This window comes from Salmo salar, chromosome 27, assembly GCF_965601325.2.
Source record: "Salmo salar chromosome 27, fSalSal1, whole genome shotgun sequence".
In the NCBI taxonomy this organism is placed as follows: Eukaryota; Metazoa; Chordata; class Actinopteri; order Salmoniformes; family Salmonidae; genus Salmo; species Salmo salar.
The window spans coordinates 43,725,001-43,747,500 of NC_138317.1; the positions used below are offsets into that span (position 1 = coordinate 43,725,001).

General features: G+C 44.9%; 1 protein-coding gene across 1 annotated transcript in view; it reads left to right on the forward strand.

The window, feature by feature from the left end:
* The window catches only part of LOC106570731 (FH1/FH2 domain-containing protein 3), a 189,568-nt gene that overhangs the window by 11,059 nt on the left and 156,009 nt on the right, over window positions 1-22,500 (forward strand). The window contains exon 2 of the mRNA XM_082970279.1: window positions 17,961-18,070. Within this exon, the coding sequence (XP_082826405.1) occupies window positions 17,961-18,070 (110 nt within the window). The remainder of the gene's footprint in view (window positions 1-17,960; window positions 18,071-22,500) is intronic.

The following is a 22,500-nucleotide window of genomic DNA, read 5'->3' on the forward strand; positions in this document are numbered from 1 at the left end:
ATGTTTAGGACCAGGAGTTTCTCTTGTAGCCTGTCGATGTTTAGGACCAGGAGTTTCTCTGTAGCCTGTCGATGTTTAGGAGCAGGAGTTTCTCTGTAGCCTGTCGATGTTTAGGACCAGGAGTTTCTCTTGTAGCCTGTCGATGTTTAGGACCAGGAGTTTCTCTGTAGCCTGTCGATGTTTAGGACCAGGAGTTTCTCTTGTAGCCTGTCGATGTTTAGGACCAGGAGTTTCTCTTGTAGCCTGTCGATGTTTAGGACCAGGAGTTTCTCTTGTAGCCTGTCGATGTTTAGGACCAGGAGTTTCTCTGTAGCCTGTCGATGTTTAGGAGCAGGAGTTTCTCTGTAGCCTGTCGATGTTTAGGACCAGGAGTTTCTCTTGTAGCCTGTCGATGTTTAGGACCAGGAGTTTCTCTGTAGCCTGTCGAGTTTCTCTGTAGCCTGTCGATGTTTAGGACCAGGAGTTTCTCTTGTAGCCTGTCGATGTTTAGGACCAGGAGTTTCTCTGTAGCCTGTCGATGTTTAGGACCAGGAGTTTCTCTGTAGCCTGTCGATGTTTAGGGCCAGGAGTTTCTCTGTAGCCTGTCGATGTTTAGGGCCAGGAGTTTGGTGGCTTCTTTATTGGGGAGTACGGGTCCTTGGTAATGGCTGGAGCGGAATCAGTGGAATGGTATCAAATACATCAAACACATCGTTGCCGGTCCATTAGAGCTGATCATGTAAAACCAGGTAGTTTGGATGGAGAGAGAGAGAGAGAGAGAGAGAGAGAGAGAGAGAGACAGAGAGAGACGAGAGACAGAGAGAGAGACAGAGACAGAGAGAGACAGAGAGACAGAGAGACAGAGAGAGACAGAGAGAGACAGAGAGAGAGAGAGACAGAGAGAGAGAGAGAGAGAGACAGAGAGAGAGAGAGACAGAGAGAGAGAGAGAGACAGAGAGAGAGAGACAGACAGAGAGAGAGACAGAGAGAGAGAGAGAGACAGAGAGAGAGAGAGAGACAGAGAGAGAGACAGAGAGAGAGACAGAGACAGAGAGAGACAGAGAGAGACAGAGAGAGAGAGAGAGACAGAGAGAGAGACGAGAGACAGAGAGAGACGAGAGAGACAGAGAGAGACAGAGAGAGCAGAGAGAGAGAGAGACAGAGAGAGAGAGACAGAGAGAGAGAGAGACAGAGAGAGAGAGACAGAGAGAGACAGAGAGAGACAGAGAGACAGAGAGAGAGACAGAGAGAGAGACAGAGAGAGAGACAGAGAGAGAGACAGAGAGAGCAGAGAGACAGAGAGAGACAGAGAGAGACAGAGAGAGAGACAGAGAGAGAGAGAGACAGAGAGAGAGAGACAGAGAGAGAGACAGAGAGAGACAGACAGAGAGAGACAGAGAGAGACAGAGAGAGAGAGAGAGAGACAGAGAGAGAGACAGAGAGAGAGACAGAGAGAGAGACAGAGAGAGACAGAGAGAGAGAGGGACAGAGAGATGTTTATAAGGCTACAGTATTTATAAGGCTAGTATTTCTGTGGAGAGTGAAAGGGGAACGGCAACATGTACAGTGGCATTCATCCCAAATGGTGCCCTATGGGCCCTGGTCTAAAGTAGTGCACTGCTACCCTATAGACCCTGGTCAAAAGTAGTGCACTACATAGGAAATAGGGTGCCATTTAGGGCATACTCATTGTCGGACCTCGAAAAGTGGTCTCATGTGGAGATTAGTCCATCTCGTCCCATGCCATCTGTTGGTTAGATCCAGCTTCAATCCCAAATGATAATAGCCAGCCATCTATCGTCAATGATGGAATAAGCTGCTCTGTATGCCTTTTTTACATCTGAAATTGAAGTCTCAGATAGCAATTTATTATTTAACTAATAAACGAGTGCCATAGTGAGTTACGCGATAATCCACAACAGAATGGTGACTGTTTGGTTGGTAGTTTAGTCCTGTCCATTGGGATATGTGAACCCATTTTGGTAACCATGCAAATTCTAGTTGATTCTATTTCTTCAAGAGATACCACAGTGTTGGGGTTTTAAGGTTAGGGTTAGTGGTTTTAATGCACCATACTCCTAACCCGTACGTCTGACCAGACTGTCACTGGGAGGGCCAGTAGAGTTTAGTCTTCTCCCTGTAGGGTTAGTGGTTTAATATCTCTCATTTCTGTAGCTACGGCTAGCAGGCTGGGTCACAGCCTCTCTGTAGCTACGGCTAGCAGGCTGGGTCACAGCCTCTCTGTAGCTACGGCTAGCTAGCAGGCTGGGTCACAGCCTCTCTGTAGCTACGGCTAGCAGGCTGGGACACAGCCTCTCTGTAGCTACGGCTAGCAGGCTGGGTCACACCCTCTCTGTAGCTACGGCTAGCAGGCTGGGTCACACCCTCTCTGTAGCTACGGCTAGCAGGCTGGGTCACAGCCTCTCTGTAGCTACGGCTAGCAGGCTGGGTCACAGCCTCTCTGTAGCTACGGCTAGCTAGCAGGCTGGGTCACAGCCTCTCTGTAGCTACGGCTAGCAGGCTGGGACACAGCCTCTCTGTAGCTACGGCTAGCAGGCTGGGTCACACCCTCTCTGTAGCTACGGCTAGCAGGCTGGGTCACAGCCTCTCTGTAGCTACGGCTAGCAGGCTGGGTCACAGCCTCTCTGTAGCTACGGCTAGCAGGCTGGGTCACACCCTCTCTGTAGCTACGGCTAGCAGGCTGGGTCACAGCCTCTCTGTAGCTACGGCTAGCAGGCTGGGTCACACCCTCTCTGTAGCTACAGCTAGCAGGCTGGGTCACACCCTCTCTGTTGCTACGGCTAGCAGGCTGGGTCACAGCCTCTCTGTAGCTACGGCTAGCAGGCTGGGTCACACCCTCTCTGTAGCTACGGCTAGCAGGCTGGGTCACAGCCTCTCTGTAGCTACGGCTAGCAGGCTGGGTCACACCCTCTCTGTAGCTACAGCTAGCAGGCTGGGTCACACCCTCTCTGTTGCTACGGCTAGCAGGCTGGGTCACAGCCTCTCTGTAGCTACGGCTAGCAGGCTGGGTCACACCCTCTCTGTAGCTACGGCTAGCAGGCTGGGTCACAGCCTCTCTGTAGCTACGGCTAGCAGGCTGGGTCACACCCTCTCTGTAGCTACGGCTAGCAGGCTGGGTCACACCCTCTCTGTAGCTACGGCTAGCAGGCTGGGTCACAGCCTCTCTGTAGCTACGGCTAGCAGGCTGGGACACACCCTCTCTGTAGCTACGGCTAGCAGGCTGGGTCACACCCTCTCTGTAGCTACGGCTAGCAGGCTGGGTCACAGCCTCTCTGTAGCTACGGCTAGCAGGCTGGGTCACACCCTCTCTGTAGCTACGGCTAGCAGGCTGGGCCACAGCCTCTCTGTAGCTACGGCTAGCAGGCTGGGGCACACCCTCTCTGTAGCTACGGCTAGCAGGCTGGTTCACACCCTCTCTGTAGCTACGGCTAGCAGGCTGGGTCACAGTCTCTGTAGCTACGGCTAGCAGGCTGGGTCACACCCTCTCTGTAGCTACGGCTAGCAGGCTGGGTCACTGCCTCTCTGTAGCTACGGCTAGCAGGCTGGGTCACAGCATTATGTAGCTAGGCTATGTAAGTCCGTGAGCTTCCATCGTCGCTGTCAGCCTCTGTAGTAGGAGAGTGGTCATAGCCTCGTGGGCTTGGATCTAGGGCTGTGAACAACGTCTCATGCAGCTACGCTGGGCTGGACAGCATGGTAACAGTAGAGGAAATGGATATCGAGGAAACGTTAGGTCAGGAAGTGAAGGGGACTAATATATGAATGCCATTCCTCTGTCCTGACCTGCTTGGCTATATGTCCAGTAGTAAAAAACCTAATTGGTCTTTGGTTCAAAACAATACACATTTGGTTTTACCCTTCGAGGTAAGAGTGTAAAACATCATCCTCCACTACTTCTCACTACAGCAGGGAACCATGACACACCTGTTGTGACCTCTGGCCTTTTACTGGTGCTGTCTCTGTACGGTGCTGTCTGTGCGGTGCTGTCTCTGTACGGTGCTGTCTCTACGGTGCTGTCTCTGTACGGTGCTGTCTCTGTACGGTGCTGTCTCTACGGTGCTGTCTCTGTACGGTGCTGTCTCTGTACGGTGCTGTCTCTGTACGGTGCTGTCTCTGTGCGGTGCTGTCTCTGTACGGTGCTGTCTGTGCGGTGCTGTCTCTGTACGGTGCTGTCTCTACGGTGCTGTCTCTGTACGGTGCTGTCTCTGTACGGTGCTGTCTCTGTACCTTGCTGTCTCTGTACGGTGCTGTCTCTGTGCGGTGCAGTCTCTGTGCGGTGCAGTCTCTGTACGGTGCTGTCTCTGTACGGTGCTGACTCTGTACGGTGCTGTCACTGAATGACATGCACCTGGATGTGGAATTAGCTTGTGGTCTGTCCCAAATGGCACCCTGTTCCCTACATAGTGCACTACATTCAACCAGAACCCTATGGACCTGCACTAAATGGAGAATAGGGTGCTGAGTAGACATGGTTTCTCCCTGTGAGCCATGGTCCTGACTGAAATCACACCCAGATGAAGTAGTAATGCATTAGTCATTATTTACACTGAAGGCCTACCGGGGAACAGTGGGTTATAACTGCCTTGTTCAGGGGGCAGAACGACAGATTTTTACCTTGTCAGCTCGGGGATTTGATCCAGCAACCATTCGGTTACTGGCCCAACGCTCTAACCACTAGGCTACCTGCGCTAACCACTAGGCTACCTCCTCTAACCACTAGGCTACCTGCTCTAACCACCAGGCTACCTGCTCTAACCACTAGGCTACCTCCTCTAACCACTAGGCTACCTGCTCTAACCACTAGGCTACCCGCGCTAACCACTAGGCTACCTCCTCTAACCACTAGGCTACCTGCTCTAACCACTAGGCTACCTCCTCTAACCACTAGGCTACCTCCTCTAACCACCAGGCTACCTGCTCTAACCACCAGGCTACCCGCTCTAACCACCAGGCTACCCGCTCTAACCACTAGGCTACCCGCTCTAACCACTAGGCTACCCGCTCTAACCACCAGGCTACCCGCGCTAACCACCAGGCTACCCGCTCTAACCACTAGGCTACCTGCTCTAACCACCAGGCTACCCGCTCTAACCACCAGGCTACCCGCTCTAACCACTAGGCTACCCGCTCTAACCACAAGGCTACCCGCTCTAACCACAAGGCTACCCGCTCTAACCACTAGGCTACCCGCTCTAACCACCAGGCTACCCGCACTAACCACCAGGCTACCCGCTCTAACCACTAGGCTACCCGCTCTAACCACCAGGCTACCCGCTCTAACCACCAGGCTACCCGCTCTAACCACCAGGCTACCCGCTCTAACCACAAGGCTACCCGCTCTAACCACAAGGCTACCCGCTCTAACCACCAGGCTACCCGCTCTAACCACCAGGCTACCTCCTCTAACTACTAGGCTACCCGCTCTAACCACTAGGCTACCCGCTCTAACCACTAGGCTACCTGCTCTAACCACTAGGCTACCTGCTCTAACCACTAGGCTATCCGCTCTAACCACCAGGCTACCTGCTCTAACCACCAGGCTACCTCCTCTAACCACTAGGCTACCTCCTCTAACCACTAGGCTACCTCCTCTAACCACTAGGCTACCTGCTCTAACCACCAGGCTACCCGCTCTAACCACCAGGCTACCCGCTCTGACCACCAGGCTACCCGCTCTGACCACTAGGCTACCCGCTCTAACCACTAGGCTACCCGCTCTAACCACTAGGCTACCCGCTCTAACCACTAGGTTACCTGCTCTAACCACTAGGCTACCTGCTCTAACCACTAGGCTACTTGCTGCCCCTGAACAAGTAATCATACAGTATTGTGGTAGTAATCTCGCTCTCTCTCTCTCTCTCTCTCTCTCTCTCTCTCTGTCTCTCTCGCTCTGTCTCTCTCTCTCTCTCTCTCTCTCTCTCTCTCTCTCTGTCTCTCTCTCTGTCTCTCTCTGTCTCTCTCTCTGTCTCTCTCTGTCTCTCTCTCTCTCTCTCTCTCCCTCTCTCTCTCTGTCTCTCTCTCTGTCTCTCCCTCTCTCCTCTCTCTCTCTCTGTCTCTCTCTCTCTCTCCCTCTCTCTCTCCCTGTCTCTCTCTGTCTCTCTCTCTCTCCCTCTCTCTGTCTCTCTCTCTCTCTCTCTCTGTCTCTCTCTGTCTCTCTCTCTGTCTCTGTCTCTCTCTCTGTCTCTCTCTGTCTCTCTCTCTCTCTCTCCCTCTCTCTGTTTCTCTCTCTGTCTCTCTCTCTCTCGCTCTCTCTCTCTCTCTCTCTCTCTCTGTCCTCCTCTCTGTCTCTCTCTCTGTCTCTCTCTGTCTCTCTCTCTCTCTCCCTCTCTCTGTCTCTCTCTCTGTCTCTCTCTCTGTCTCTCTCTGTCTCGCTCTCGCTCTCTCTCTTCATTCAATTTAAGGGGCTTTATTAGCATGGGAAACATATGTTTACATTGTCAAAGCAAGTGAAGTAGATAATAAACAAAAGTGAAATAAAGAATTCAAAAAATGTACAGTGAACATTACACTCACAAAAGTTCCAAAGTAATAAATATATTCCAAATGTCATATTATGTGCAAATAGTTAACGTAGAAAAGGTAAAATAAATAAACATAAATATAGGTTGTATTTACAATGGTGTTTGTTCTTCACTGGTTGACCTTTTCTTGTGGCAACAGGTCACAAATCTTGCTGCTGTGATGGCACACTGTGGTATTTCACCCAGTAGATATGGGAGTTTATCAAAATTGGGTTTGTTTTCTAATTCTTTGTGGATCTGTGTAATCTGAGGGAAATATATATCTCTAATATGGTCATACATTGGACAGGAGGTTAGGAAGTGCAGCTCAGTTTCCACCTCATTTTGTGGGAAGTGTGCACACAGCCTGTCTTCTCTTGAGAGCCAGGTCTGCCTACGGCGGCCTTTCTCAATAGCAAGGCTATGCTCACTGAGTCTGTACATAGTCAAAGCTTTCCTTAAGTTTGTGTCAGTCACAGTGGTCAGGTATTCTGCCACAGTGTACTCTCTGTTTAGGGCCAAATAGCATTCTAGTTTGCTGTATTTTTTGTAAATTCTTTCCAATGTGTCAAGTAATTATCTTTTTGTTTTCACATGATTTGGTTGGGTCTAATTGTGTTGTTGTCCTGGGGCTCTGTGGGGTCTGTTTGTGTTTGTGAACAGAGCCCCAGGACCAGCTTGCTGAGGGGACTCTTCTCCAGGTTCATCTCTCTGTAGGTGATGGCTTTGTAATGGAAGGTTTGGGAATCGCTTCCTTTTAAGTGGTTGAATAATTTAACGGCTCTTTTCTGGATTTTGATCATAAGTAGGTATCGGCTATTTCTGCTCTGCATGCATTATTTGGTGTTTTACTTCTCTCTCTCTCTCTCTCTCTCTCTCTCTCTCTCTCTCTCTGTCTCTCTCTCTCTCTCTCTCTCTCTCTCTCTCTGTCTCTCTCTTATTCTCTCTCTCTCTGTCTCTCTCTCTCTGTCTGTCTGTCTCTCTCTCTCTCTTATTCTGTCTCTCTGTCTCTCTCTCTCTCTCATTCTCTCTCTCTCTGTCTCTCTCTCTGTCTCTCTCTCTCTCTCTCTCTCTCTCTCTCTCTCTGTCTCTCTCTCTCTCTGTCTCTCTCTGTCTCTCTCTCTCTCTGTCGCTCTCTCTCTCTCTCTCTCTCTCTGTCCTCTCTCTCTCTCTCTCTCTCTCTCTCTCCTCTCTGTCTCTCTCTCTCTCTCTCTCTCTCTCTCTCTCTCTCTCTCTCTCTCTCTCTCTCTCTCTCTGTCTCTCTCCCTGGGTTGGGTTTCATGTTCTGTAGTCTTTATAGCTTCATAATGCAGCTGGGTAATTCCCTTAACAGAGCTGTAGGGTTTGTCTCAAATGGCACCATATTTCCTATCTAGTGCACTGCTTTAGAGCAGAACCCCTATGGGCCTTAGTCAAAAGTACTGCACTATATAGGTAATTTGGTGCCATTTGGGACACAAGCTTAATGTTGAAAACAGCACCCTGCCACAAAATGATCCCTTTGTTCTCCAGGCTCTACACGACCAGCGCTCATGTTCGTACCCACCCCGTAAAAAAAGGCTTTATTTTACGGGCAACAATTGTTTAAAAAAGGGTGTGAAGGAAACGTGAAGAAGAAAAAAAAGCGAGGGATTAAACAAACTAGAGAGGACAGACAGATGTCATTCCTGTAGCCTGGGTGTGTTTACCCAGAATACACCACTCTCTACCTCTGTCAACACTGTTTAAGCCATGCCACATTTAAAGAGCAACTGAAAGTAGTAAGAAACTTTTCCTTTTGAAAACAACATCGATTTGAGTCAGAAACATTGATTCTAGTGTCAAAATGTACTACAAAGTGTAAACAGATACGTCAGTCTCATCCAAAACTGAGATTTATAATTAGGGGAAAAATGATCTGTCACGAAATTGAGGTAAAACTAACCGTTTTCCTTGGGTTTATTTCAATCCTGCCCACATGCCCACAGTTGGCAGCATCCAAATAATCATACATTCGGATGCGCAGCTACACACGACACGATTGTGAAACCCATGTCAATTTGGTTTGACATTCGATATCCCTATGGGGTTAGTTAGGGACCATAAGTAAATTACACAATGTCCATTGGGACAATATTTTAAAATGTAAATATCTCCACATTTAATCGACTTAAAAAAAAAAAAAACTCAAACCAACTATAAATTGTAGAAATTAATATACAAATATTAAAAGGATTTAATGAGACAACTAAAAGGTGTGCAACATGAAAATATTGTCCCATTTACATTGTGTAATTTATTGACAGTCCCTAACTTGCCCAACAGTTAGGCTATCCAAAGTCAAACCAATATTGCCACCAGCAAGTTGGTTAGCTTGAAGCTACTTCCAGACACAATACCTATTTCAAGGTATCTACAAGGGTGAGTGACTGTAACTTGTGTTTTGGCAGAGAGTGAAAGTACAAATGCTTCCCACGTTCAAACACAAAAGACACCCACATCAAACCACGTGTCCAAGACCCAAATCTCGTTCTCTGTCACATTTCCTATAGAGGGGAGAATTGAAAACCGAGGCTAAATCAGAATGTTCAGACCCCTGTTAACCAATTGGCATATTTTTTTTATTTAACCTTTATCTAACTAGGATTGGAAACTTTGAAGAATGTATTTGGATAAGTGAAGGCACGGGTTTCTCTATTACTTTCCTGCTACTCCAATCCAACCCTTTCCAATCCTACCCTCTCCAATCCAACCCTCTCTAATCCAACCCTCTCCAATCCAACCCTCTCTCCAATCCAACCCTCTCCAATCCAACCCTCTCCAATCCAACCCTCTCCAATCCAACCCTCTCTAATCCAACCCTCTCTCCAATCCAACCCTCTCTAATCCAACCCTCTCCAATCCAACCCTCTCCAATCCAACCCTCTCTAATCCAACCCTCTCTAATCCAACCCTCTCCAATCCAACCCTCTCCAATCCAACCCTCTCTAATCCAACCCTCTCTAATCCAACCCTCTCTCCAATCCAACCCTCTCTAATCCAACCCTCTCCAATCCAACCCTCTCCAATCCAACCCTCTCTAATCCAACCCTCTCCAATCCAACCCTCTCCAATCAAACCCTCTCTAATCCAACCCTCTCCAATCCAACCCTCTCCAATCCAACCCCCTCCAATCCAACCCCCTCTCTAATCCAACCCTCTCTAATCCAACCCTCTCCAATCCAACCCTCTCCAATCCAACCCCCTCCAATCCAACCCCCTCTCTAATCCAACCCTCTCCAATCCAACCCTCTCCAATCCAACCCCCTCTCTAATCCTACCCTCTCTAATCCAACCCCCTCTCTAATCCAACCCTCTCCAATCCAACCCTCTCCAATCCAACCCTCTCTAATCCAACCCCCTCCAATCCAACCCTCTCTAATCTGTGAATGAATGGAGGAAGGTTTGATGCAGTAATTCTAAAGTATTCAAACAATTATGGTATCCAATCCTCGCCAACTGATACACTGGACTCCAAGTGTATTGGCCAATCAATCATTCCAATCTTAATTCCAACCCTCAGATGTCCACAGACTAACTTCTCTTTCCCGGTACCATTTTAAAATGTCCTTTTGCAATACATCTTTCTATTTTATTGCGATGTCTTACCAGGATTTTAAACCTCTTTATTTTGACAATGTCTGGTGAGATTGCCCTAAAAATAAATACTAACTAAGAGTATAATCATATTATACAAGTAATCATATATACAAGCTTGGCACACCTGTATTTGAGGAGTTTCTCCCATTCTTCTCTGCAGATCCTTTCAAGCTCTGTCAGGTTGGATGGGGAGCATCGCTGCACAGCTATTTTCAGGTCTCTCCAAAGATGTTAGATCAGGTTCAAGTCCGGGCTCTGGCTGGGCCACTCAAGGACATTCAGAGACTTGTCCCGAAGCCACTCCTACGTTGTCTTGGCTGTGTGCTTAGGGTCGTTGTCCTGTTGGAAGGTGAACCTTCACCCCAGTCTGAGGTCTTGAGCGCTCTGGAGCAGGTTTTCATCAAGGATCTCTCTGTACTTTGCTCCGTTCATCTTTCCCTTGATCCTGACTAGTCTCCCAGTCCCTGCCGCCGAAAAACATCCCCACAGCATGATGCTGCCACCACCATGCTTCACCGTAGGGATGGTGCCACGTTTCCTCCAGACATGACACTTGGCATTGAGGCCAAAGACGTCAATCTTGGTTTCATCATACCAGACCTCGTTTCTCATGGTCTGGGAGTCCTTTAGGTGCCTTTAGGCAAACTCCAAGTGGGCTGTCATGTGTCTTTTACTGAGGAGTGGCTTCCGTCTGGCCATTCTACATTAAAGGCCTGATTGGTGGAATGTTGCAGAGATGGTTGTCCTTCTGGAAGGTTCTCCCATCTCCACAGAGGAACTCTGGAGCTCTGTCAGAGTGACCATCAGGTTCTTGGTCACCTCCCTGATCAAGGCTCTTCTCCCCCGATTGGTCAGTTTGGCCGGACGGCCAGCTAAAGGAAGAGTCTTGGTGGTTCCAAACTTCTTCCATTTAAGAATGATGGAGGCCACTGTGTTCTTGGGGAACTTCAATGCTGCAGAAATGTTTTTCTACCCTTCCCCAGATCTGTGCCTCGACACAATCCTGTCTCGGAGCTCTACGGACAATTCATTTAACTTCATGGCTTGGTTTTTGCTCTGACATGCACTGTCAACTGTTGGACCTTATATAGACAGGTGTGTGCCTTTCCAAATCATGTCCAGTCAATTGAATCTACCACAGGTGGACTCCAATCAAGTTCTAGAAACATCTCAAGGATGATCAATGGAAACAGGATGCACCTGAGCTCAATTTCGAGTTTCAAACCTACAAACCTGTTTTTGCTTTGTCATTATGGGGTATTGTGTATATATTTTTATTTGATTTAATCCATTTCAGAATAAGTCTGTAAACGTAACAAAATGTTGAAAAAGTCAAGGGGTCTGAATAATTTCCGAAGGCACTGTATATGCTGGAAGTAGAAGCCTAAGTGTTGTTGTCCATTAGTTTACTCCAATTACGGTTAAGGGAAACTAATAAAGCAAAAATATAAATATTTGTACAAGTTTTTTAGGAATATGGCGACACCCCCACCTTTGCCAACTCCATAAACATTATATCCATTCAGAGAACATTCCAGAACATTCAGATCCATTATATCCATTCAGAGAACATTCCAGAACATTCAGATCCATTATATCCATTCAGAGAACATTCCAGAACATTCAGATCCATTATATCCATTCAGAGAACATTCCAGAACATTCAGATCCATTATATCCATTCAGAGAACATTCCAGAATTCTGGAACAGACTTTGTTAACCAAGTCTCAGGCGTTATCAAAATGTCCGCGTCAGTCCAAGGCCTGAACTGCGGGATTTCAGATCAGACGGAGTCTCTGTCACAAACATGCTACGATCAGTGGGTAACCCTCTATATGAAATAGCTATGGGTTGGTTTAAATGGAATAGATACAGGATTGTGGATTAATACAAGACTCAATGAGGGTTACCTGTTTGTTTGACCCCCAGCAGGCAAATCGGAACACTCTGCACCTTATTGGAACGTTTATTGATAAATTGGGATAGATAGTTAATGTTGAATGCTAATGTAATGTAGCCTTCAGTACCTGAATCACATTTCCACCCGCAGTTTTTATGTCAGTAAAGTCATACCAAGGTATAATTTCATGAATGCCGACACATCATTTGCTTGTTCGACATGGTGGGATCTTTTTTATGCGTCTGTAAAAATAATAATGCGAGAAATGACGGTGAAAATTCGTTTATGTTCAAATATTGATATAATGACCCTCATATCGAAGTAAACTTTCTGTCACGTGATGATATGTGGTGTCTGGTCCAAGGAAACCATGCAGTTTACTAGGCTACAGATGAAATAACTCACGATGAACTTCACAGGGTGGTGAAAGTGATCTTGATGCTCTTTTCCAATAAATATCGAGGGTCTTATTTTGATGATATGACGATCAATGCTTGACTGCCATAATCTCATCATGTAGACTAGCCTACCCACCTGGTATCTTCTGTTATAATCTCATCATGTAGACTAGCCTACCCACCTGGTATCTTCTGTTATAATCTCATCATGTAGACTAGCCTACCCACCTGGTATCTTCTGTTATAATCTCATCATGTAGACTAGCCTACCCACCTGGTATCTTCTGTTATAATCTCATCATGTAGACTAGCCTACCCACCTGGTATCTTCTGTTATAATCTCATCATGTAGACTAGCCTACCCACCTGGTATCTTCTGTTATAATCTCATCATGTAGACTAGCCTACCCACCTGGTATCTTGGCTATGTTCTGTTATAATCTCATCATGTAGACTAGCCTACCCACCTGGTATCTTGGCTATGTCCTGTTATAATCTCATCATGTAGACTAGCCTACCCACCTGTCATCTTGGCTATGTTCTGTTATAATCTCATCATGTAGACTAGCCTACCCACCTGGTATCTTGGCTATGTTCTGTTATAATCTCATCATGTAGACTAGCCTACCCACCTGGTATCTTGGCTATGTTCTGTTATAATCTCATCATGTAGACTAGCCTACCCACCTGGTATCTTGGCTATGTTCTGTTATAATCTCATCATGTAGACTAGCCTACCCACCTGGTATATTCTGTTATAATCTCATCATGTAGACTAGCCTACCCACCTGGTATCTTCTGTTATAATCTCATCATGTAGACTAGCCTACCCACCTGGTATCTTGGCTATGTTCTGTTATAATCTCATCATGTAGACTAGCCTACCAACCTGGTATCTTGGCTATGTTCTGTTATAATCTCATCATGTAGACTAGATTACCCACCTGTCATCTTGGCTATGTTCTGTTATAATCTCATCATGTAGACTAGCCTACCCACTTGGTATCTTGGCTATGTTCTGTTATAATCTCATCATGTAGACTAGCCTACCCACCTGGTATCTTGGCTATGTCCTGTTATAATCTCATCATGTAGACTAGCCTACCCACCTGTCATCTTGGCTATGTTCTGTTATAATCTCATCATGTAGACTAGCCTACCCACCTGGTATCTTGGCTATGTTCTGTTATAATCTCATCATGTAGACTAGCCTACCCACCTGGTATCTTGGCTATGTTCTGTTATAATCTCATCATGTAGACTAGCCTACCCACCTGGTATCTTGGCTATGTCCTGTTATAATCTCATCATGTAGACTAGCCTACCCACCTGGTATCTTGGCTATGTTCTGTTATAATCTCATCATGTAGACTAGCCTACCCACCTGGTATCTTGGCTATGTTCTGTTATAATCTCATCATGTAGACTAGCCTACCCACCTGGTATCTTCTGTTATAATCTCATCATGTAGACTAGCCTACCCACCTGGTATCTTCTGTTATAATCTCATCATGTAGACTAGCCTACCCACCTGGTATCTTGGCTATGTTCTGTTATAATCTCATCATGTAGACTAGCCTACCCACCTGGTATCTTGGCTATGTTCTGTTATAATCTCATCATGTAGACTAGCCTACCCACCTGGTATCTTCTGTTATAATCTCATCATGTAGACTAGCCTACCCACCTGGTATCTTGGCTATGTTCTGTTATAATCTCATCATGTAGACTAGCCTACCCACCTGGTATCTTGGCTATGTTCTGTTATAATCTCATCATGTAGACTAGCCTACCCACCTGGTATCTTGGCTATGTTCTGTTATAATCTCATCATGTAGACTAGCCTACCCACCTGGTATCTTGGCTATGTTCTGTTATAATCTCATCATGTAGACTAGCCTACCCACCTGGTATCTTCTGTTATAATCTCATCATGTAGACTAGCCTACCCACCTGGTATCTTGGCTATGTTCTGTTATAATCTCATCATGTAGACTAGCCTACCCACCTGGTCATCTTGGCTATGTTCTGTTATAATCTCATCATGTAGACTAGCCTACCCACCTGGTATCTTCTGTTATAATCTCATCATGTAGACTAGCCTACCCACCTGGTATCTTGGCTATGTTCTGTTATAATCTCATCATGTAGACTAGCCTACCCACCTGGTATCTTGGCTATGTTCTGTTATAATCTCATCATGTAGACTAGATTACCCACCTGTCATCTTGGCTATGTTCTGTTATAATCTCATCATGTAGACTAGCCTACCCACCTGGTATCTTGGCTATGTTCTGTTATAATCTCATCATGTAGACTAGCCTACCCACCTGGTATCTTGGCTATGTTCTGTTATAATCTCATCATGTAGACTAGCCTACCCACCTGGTATCTTGGCTATGTTCTGTTATAATCTCAACATGTAGACTTGCCTACCCATCCGGTTTCATTCAGTTCTATTCATTGAGAGGAGTTAAGTTACATTTGACTCACGTTGTAATAACCAGAGGTAGAGATTAGTATTTAACCCTGCTGGTCATCTATGAACATTTGAACATCTTGGCCATGTGCTGTTATAATCTCCACCCGGCACAACCAGAAGAGGACTGGCCACCCCTCATAGCCTGGTTCCTCTCTAGGTTTCTTCCTAGGTTTTGGCCTTTCTAGGGAGTTTTTCCTAGGGAGTTTTTCCTAGCCACCGTGCTTCTACACCTGCATTGCTTGCTGTTTGGGGTTTTAGGCTGGGATTCAGTACAGCACTTTGTGATATCAGTTGATGTAAGAAGGGCTATATAGGGGCTTTATAAATACATTTGATTGATTTGATTGAATGTAGCCCTATCTGCGAGCTGTTGTCTAGAGTGAATGTACCAAGATCAGAGGAGACACATTTGCAATTTAACGCAACAGTGTTTGTGACAAAACTATCTGTAGAATTTAAAATGCGATGGAAAAACATTGAACTTTAGTTTTTTTTTATTCGGTACATAAAAATGTAAGCGGATTTGTTGTTGTTGTCGTTGTTGTGTACTACGTCATCACGCACTGATTTTTATCCTTACCAAGTCAGTTTGGTGGAAACACACCACTGGTGGGAAAATTAGCATATTTTATAATAGTAGCATGAAAATCTGTCGCCAATTGGATGGAAACCTACTGTTACTGCTACTGTCTGTGTCTCCTCTCTCTCTCTAGCTACTGTCTGTATCTCCTCTCTCTCTCTAGCTACTGTCTGTATCTCCCTCTCTCTCTAGCTACTGTCTGTGTCTCCTCTCTCTCTCTAGCTACTGTCTGTATCTCCTCTCTAGCTACTGTCTGTATCTCCTCTCTCTCTAGCTACTGTCTGTATCTCCTCTCTCTCTCTAGCTACTGTCTGTATCTCCTCTCTCTAGCTACTGTCTGTATCTCCTCTCTCTCTAGCTACTGTCTGTATCTCCTCTCTCTCTAGCTACTGTCTGTATCTCCTCTCTCTCTCTAGCTACTGTCTGTATCTCCTCTCTCTCTCTAGCTACTGTCTGTATCTCCTCTCTCTCTAGCTACTGTCTGTATCTCCTCTCTCTCTCTAGCTACTGTCTGTATCCCCTCTCTCTCTCTAGCTAATGTCTGTATCTCCTCTCTCTCTCTAGCTACTGTCTGTATCTCCTCTCTCTCTCTAGCTAATGTCTGTATCTCCTCTCTCTCTCTAGCTACTGTCTGTATCTCCTCTCTCTCTAGCTACTGTCTGTGTCTCCCTCTCTCTCTAGCTACTGTCTGTATCTCCTCTCTCTCTCTAGCTACTGTCTGTATCTCCTCTCTCTCTAGCTACTGTCTGTGTCTCCTCTCTCTCTCTAGCTACTGTCTGTATCTCCTCTCTCTCTCTAGCTACTGTCTGTATCTCCCTCTCTCTAGCTACTGTCTGTACCTCCTCTCTCTCTAGCTACTGTCTGTATCTCCTCTCTCTCTAGCTACTGTCTGTATCTCCTCTCTCTAGCTACTGTCTGTATCTCCTCTCTCTCTCTCTAGCTACTGTCTGTATCTCCTCTCTCTCTCTAGCTACTGTCTGTATCTCCCTCTCTCTCTAGCTACTGTCTGTGTCTCCTCTCTCTCTCTAGCTACTGTCTGTATCTCCTCTCTCTCTCTAGCTACTGTCTGTATCTCCTCTCTCTAGCTACTGTCTGTATCTCCTCTCTCTCTAGCTACTGTCTGTATCTCCTCTCTCTCTCTAGCTACTGTCTGTATCTCCTCTCTCTCTAGTTACTGTCTGTATCTCCTCTCTCTCTCTAGCTACTGTCTGTATCCCCTCTCTCTCTCTAGCTACTGTCTGTATCTCCCTCTCTCTAGCTACTGTCTGTACCTCCTCTCTCTCTAGCTACTGTCTGTATCTCCTCTCTCTCTAGCTACTGTCTGTATCTCCTCTCTCTAGCTACTGTCTGTATCTCCCTCTCTCTCTCTAGCTACTGTCTGTATCTCCTCTCTCTCTCTAGCTACTGTCTGTATCTCCTCTCTCTCTAGCTACTGTCTGTGTCTCCTCTCTCTCTCTAGCTACTGTCTGTATCTCCTCTCTCTCTCTAGCTACTGTCTGTATCTCCTCTCTCTAGCTACTGTCTGTATCTCCTCTCTCTCTAGCTACTGTCTGTATCTCCTCTCTCTCTAGCTACTGTCTGTATCTCCTCTCTCTCTAGTTACTGTCTGTATCTCCCTCTCTCTCTAGCTACTGTCTGTATCCCCTCTCTCTCTCTAGCTACTGTCTGTATCTCCTCTCTAGCTACTGTCTGTATCTCATCTCTCTCTAGCTACTGTCTGTATCTCCTCTCTCTCTCTAGCTACTGTCTGTATCTCCTCTCTCTCTCTAGCTACTGTCTGTATCTCCTCTCTCTCTAGCTACTGTCTGTATCTCCTCTCTCTCTAGCTACTGTCTGTATCTCCTCTCTAGCTACTGTCTGTATCTCCTCTCTCTAGCTACTGTCTGTATCTCCTCTCTCTCTCTAGCTACTGTCTGTATGTCCTCTCTCTCTCTAGCTACTGTCTGTATCTCCTCTCTAGCTACTGTCTGTATCTCCTCTCTCTAGCTACTGTCTGTATCTCCTCTCTCTCTCTAGCTACTGTCTGTATCTCCTCTCTCTCTCTAGCTACTGTCTGTATCTTCTCTCTCTCTCTAGCTACTGTCTGTATCTCCTCTCTCTCTAGCTACTGTCTGTATCTCCTCTCTCTCTCTAGCTACTGTCTGTATCTCCTCTCTCTCTAGCTACTGTCTGTATCTCCTCTCTCTAGCTACTGTCTGTATCTCCTCTCTAGCTACTGTCTACTGTACTACTCTTTCTCTCTGTTGTGAAAGTGTAATAATAACATTGTCCTTCACCCTCTCTCTCTCTCTGTCTGTCTGTCTGTCTGTCTGTCTGTCTGTCTGTCTGTCTGTCTGTCTGTCTGTCTGTCTGTCTGTCTGTCTGTCTGTCTGTCTGTCTGTCTGTCTGTCTGTCTGTCTGTCTGTCTGTCTGTCTGTCTGTCTGTCTGTCTGTTTGTCTGTTTCTCGGTGTCTCTCCCTCTCTCTCTCTGTCTCTCTGTAGCTTGATGACTGTGCGTTGCAGCTGTCCCATAATGGAACCTACCTGGACCTGGAGTCTTCTCTGTCTGAACAGAGGGACGAGCTGGAGGGATTCCAGGAGGACATAGCAGGGTAACACTACCTGTCTGTCTGTCTGTCTGTCTGTCTGTCTGTCTGTCTGTCTGTCTGTCTGTCTGTCTGTCTGTCTGTCTGTCTGTCTGTCTGTCTGTCTGTCTGTCTGTCTGTCTGTCTGTCTGTCCTCGTCGAGCCGTCGGGGACGTCCGTGGGCATGGGGTGGTCGCCTCGTCGGGCTGTCTGAGTGGACTGATCCATTGTGGAGATGTGGGGATGGTACAGTCCATCAGTCTGATTTGTGACTGTCTGAGTGGACTGATCCATTGTGGAGACATGGGGATGGCGCCTCAGTTAAATCATTTGCTACTAAAATTCTATATGGTTATATTATCTTAGAACAATGGTGCAATACAAATAAAACATTTATTATTTTATAACAAATGTGCATAATAGCAAAGCTGACCAGCATATTGGTGTTGAGAACAATGCGACGGAGGCAGCAGCGGAGTTCGGAGACGAGAAAACAGCCCTTTGCCCTAATTGTCTATGAAAAATGAGGAGAGATGAAACCCAAACCTAATTATATCTATAATCAATAGCGTAACTGTTAAATATGCCTGGCTTTATAAATCATCCATATGTACCTACAGAAGTTGTCTGTTTGAATGTTTGCATAATAGCCTACTGATCACCAAGCCTCAAGCAACCACAAAATGTCGGTTAAACAATTCACAAATTTGTCTGTTTTTAAACTTAGCTATGCTGTAATGAAGGCGTCAACATTTTTCCCCCCGTTAGACCAACCTCTCTAGTATTATTTAAAATGTATTTAGTGTTGTTTACACTCTTCCAAAGTGTCAGAAAAATTATATTTATAATAATAATAACCCTCCTTTTTCCTTGATCTCCTTATTGTTGTTATTATTACTATTATTGTTGTTATTATTACTATTACTGTTGTTATTATTACTATTATTGTTGTTATTATTACTATTATTGTTGTTATTATTACTATTACTGTTGTTATTATTACTATTATTGTTGTTATTATTACTATTATTGTTGTTATTATTACTATTATTGTTGTTATTATTACTATTACTGTTGTTATTATTACTATTATTGTTGTTATTATTACTATTACTGTTGTTATTATTACTATTATTGTTGTTATTATTACTATTATTGTTGTTATTATTACTATTATTGTTGTTATTATTACTATTATTGTTGTTATTATTACTATTATTGTTGTTATTATTACTATTATTGTTGTTATTATTACTATTACTGTTGTTATTATTACTATTATTGTTGTTATTATTACTATTACTGTTGTTATTATTACTATTATTGTTGTTATTATTACTATTACTGTTGTTATTATTACTATTATTGTTGTTATTATTACTATTATTGTTGTTATTATTACTATTACTGTTGTTATTATTACTATTACTGTTGTTATTATTACTATTATTGTTGTTATTATTACTATTATTGTTGTTATTATTACTATTATTGTTGTTATTATTACTATTATTGTTGTTATTATTACTATTATTGTTGTTATTATTACTATTATTGTTGTTATTATTACTATTACTGTTGTTATTATTACTATTATTGTTGTTATTATTACTATTATTGTTGTTATTATTACTATTATTGTTGTTATTATTACTATTATTGTTGTTATTATTACTATTACTGTTGTTATTATGATCATAATTATAATAATAGCTAATGTCATTATCATTAGTGGTCTTCGTATAGCAGCCTTGTATAACCACCTGGAAGCTGTGGGCCTAAGAGCGCATCCTGTTTAGTCTCACTAAGGCCTATATTTCCATACTTACAGTGCATTCAGAAAGTATTCAGACCCCTTGACTTTTTCTACGTTCTGTTACGTCACAGCCTTATTCTAAAATGGATTAAAAAATAAAAAATCCTTCGCAATCGACACACAATAACACATAATGACAAAGCGAAAACTGTTTTTTCGAATTTTTTGCAAATATATATATAAACAAAAACCCTATATTTACATAAGTATTCAGATCGTTTGCTATGAGACTCGAACTTGAGCTCAGGTGCATCCTGTTTCCATTGATCATCCTTGAGATGTTTCAACAACTTGATTGGAGTCCATCTGTGGTAAATTCAATTGATTGGACATGATTTAGAAAGGCACACACCTGTCTATATAAGGTCCCACAGTTGACAGTGCATGTCAGAGCAAAAACCAAGCCATGAGGTCGAAGGAATTGTCCGTAGAGCTCCGAAACAGGATTGTGTCGAGGCACATATCTGAGGAAGGGTATTAAAACATTTCTGCAGCATTGAAGGTCCCCAAGAACACAGTGGCCTCCATCATTCTTCAATGGAAGAAGTTTGGAACCACCAAGACTCTTCCTAGAGCTGGCCACCCGGCCAAACTGAGCAATCAGGGGAGAAGGGCCTTGGTCAGGGAGGTGACCAAGAACCCAATGGTCACTCTGACAGAGCTCTAGAGTTCCTCTGTGGAGATGGGAGAACCTTCCAGAAGGACAACCATCTCTGTAGCACTCCACCAATCAGGCCTTTATGGTAGAGTGGCCAGACGGAAGCCACTCCTCAGTAAAAGGCACATGACACATGACAGTTTGCCAAAAGGCACCTGAAGGACTCAGACCATGAGAAACAAGATTCTCTGGTCTGATGAAACCAAGATTAAACTCTTTGGCCTGAATGCCAAGCGTCACGTCTACGGTGAAGCATGGTGGTGGCAGCATCATGCTGTGAGGATGTTTTTCAGCAGCAGGAACTGGGAGACTAGTCAGGATCTAGGCGAAGATGAACGGAGAAAAGTACAGGGATCCTTGATGAAAACCTGCTCCAGAGCGCTCAGGACCTCAGACTGGGGCGAAGGTTCACCTTCCAAAAGGACAACGACCCTAAGCACACAGCCAAGACAACGCAGGAGTGGCTTCGGGACAAGTCTCTGAATGTCCTTGAGTAGCCCAACCAGAGCCCGGACTTGAACCCAATCGAACATCTCTGGCGAGACCTGAAAATAGCGACGCTCCCCATCCAACCTGACAGAGCTTGAGAGGATCTGCAGAGAAGAATGGGAGAAACTCCCCAAATACAGGTATGCCAAGCTTGTAGAGTCATATCCAAGAAAACTCGAGACTGTAAACGCTGCCAAAAGTGCTTCAAAAAAGTACTGAGTAAAGGGTCTGAATATTTTTTATTTTTTATAAATTAGCAAAAAATTCTGAATCTCATTTTGCTCATTATGGGGTGTTATGTAAATATGGTTGTTACGTAACAAAATGTGGGGAAACTCAAGCGGCTCTGAACACCTTCCGAAGGGGCTTGTGTATCAATCAATCATTTATTCATTCATGTTATAGGAGTCATTCATGATTTGAAATGCAATCAAACATTTTTTGTTTTAAAATAAAATAACAAATATACCATTGAATAATTAGCGTAAATAATAAATTGACCTAAAATATCCCATTTCAGAAATTGCATTCATGAATGAATGCAACTGTTTTTTAGTAGTTATTGTAATAAAGGCTTTAGATTTTTTTATTTATTACAGACTCTCTGGTATGCTAAGAATTTATTTAGTGTTGTTTACATTGTCCCAAAACGTATATTGTACCTGTTTGGCACACATAATACGCACGCAGCGCTTGCTCCTTTCCTCATTTATCTTGATCTCCAGTATTTTCCACAACTGGTCAAATTATTCCACACATCTGACTTCCCCTTTACCTCCTGAGCAACCAGTAAACATTCCCCAATTTCGAGTTTATTTGTCACGTCCTCTGCATCCATTTTGCTGTTAGATGTGTTCAGAGTTTGTTATAACCAATTTAGTTTTTCAGTCTCTCGGTCCCAGATTTGATGCACATGTACTGACCTCATCTTCTGGATGATAGCCGTGTGAACAGGCAGTGGCTCGGGTGGCTGTTGTCCTTGATGATCTTTTTGACCAGGGAGTGTACCCCCGTTGATGTGTTGGGCAGACCGCAATACTGCCTGGAGAGCCCTGCGGTTGCGGACTGGGCCGTTGCCCTACAGCCCGACAGGATGCTCTCAATGATGCATCTGTAAAAGTTTGTCAGGGTTTTAGGTGACAAGCCAAATTTATTCAGCCTCCTGAGGTTGAAGAGATGCTGTTGCGCCTTCTTCACGACACTGTCTGTGTGGGTGAACCATTTCAGATTGTCAGTGAGGTGTACGCCGAGGAACTTGAAGCTTTCACCTTTTCCACTGCTGTCCCGTCGATGTGGATGGGGGGGGGGGGGGGGGGGGGGGGGGGGGGGGGGTGCTCCCTCTGCTGTCTCCTGAAGTCCATGATCAGCTCCTTCGTTTTGTTTATGTTGAGGGATAGCTTATTTCCCTGACACCACTCCACCAGGGCCCTCACCTCTCTTTAGGCTGTCTTGTCGTTGTTGGTAATCAGGCCTACCACCGTTGAGTCGTTTGCA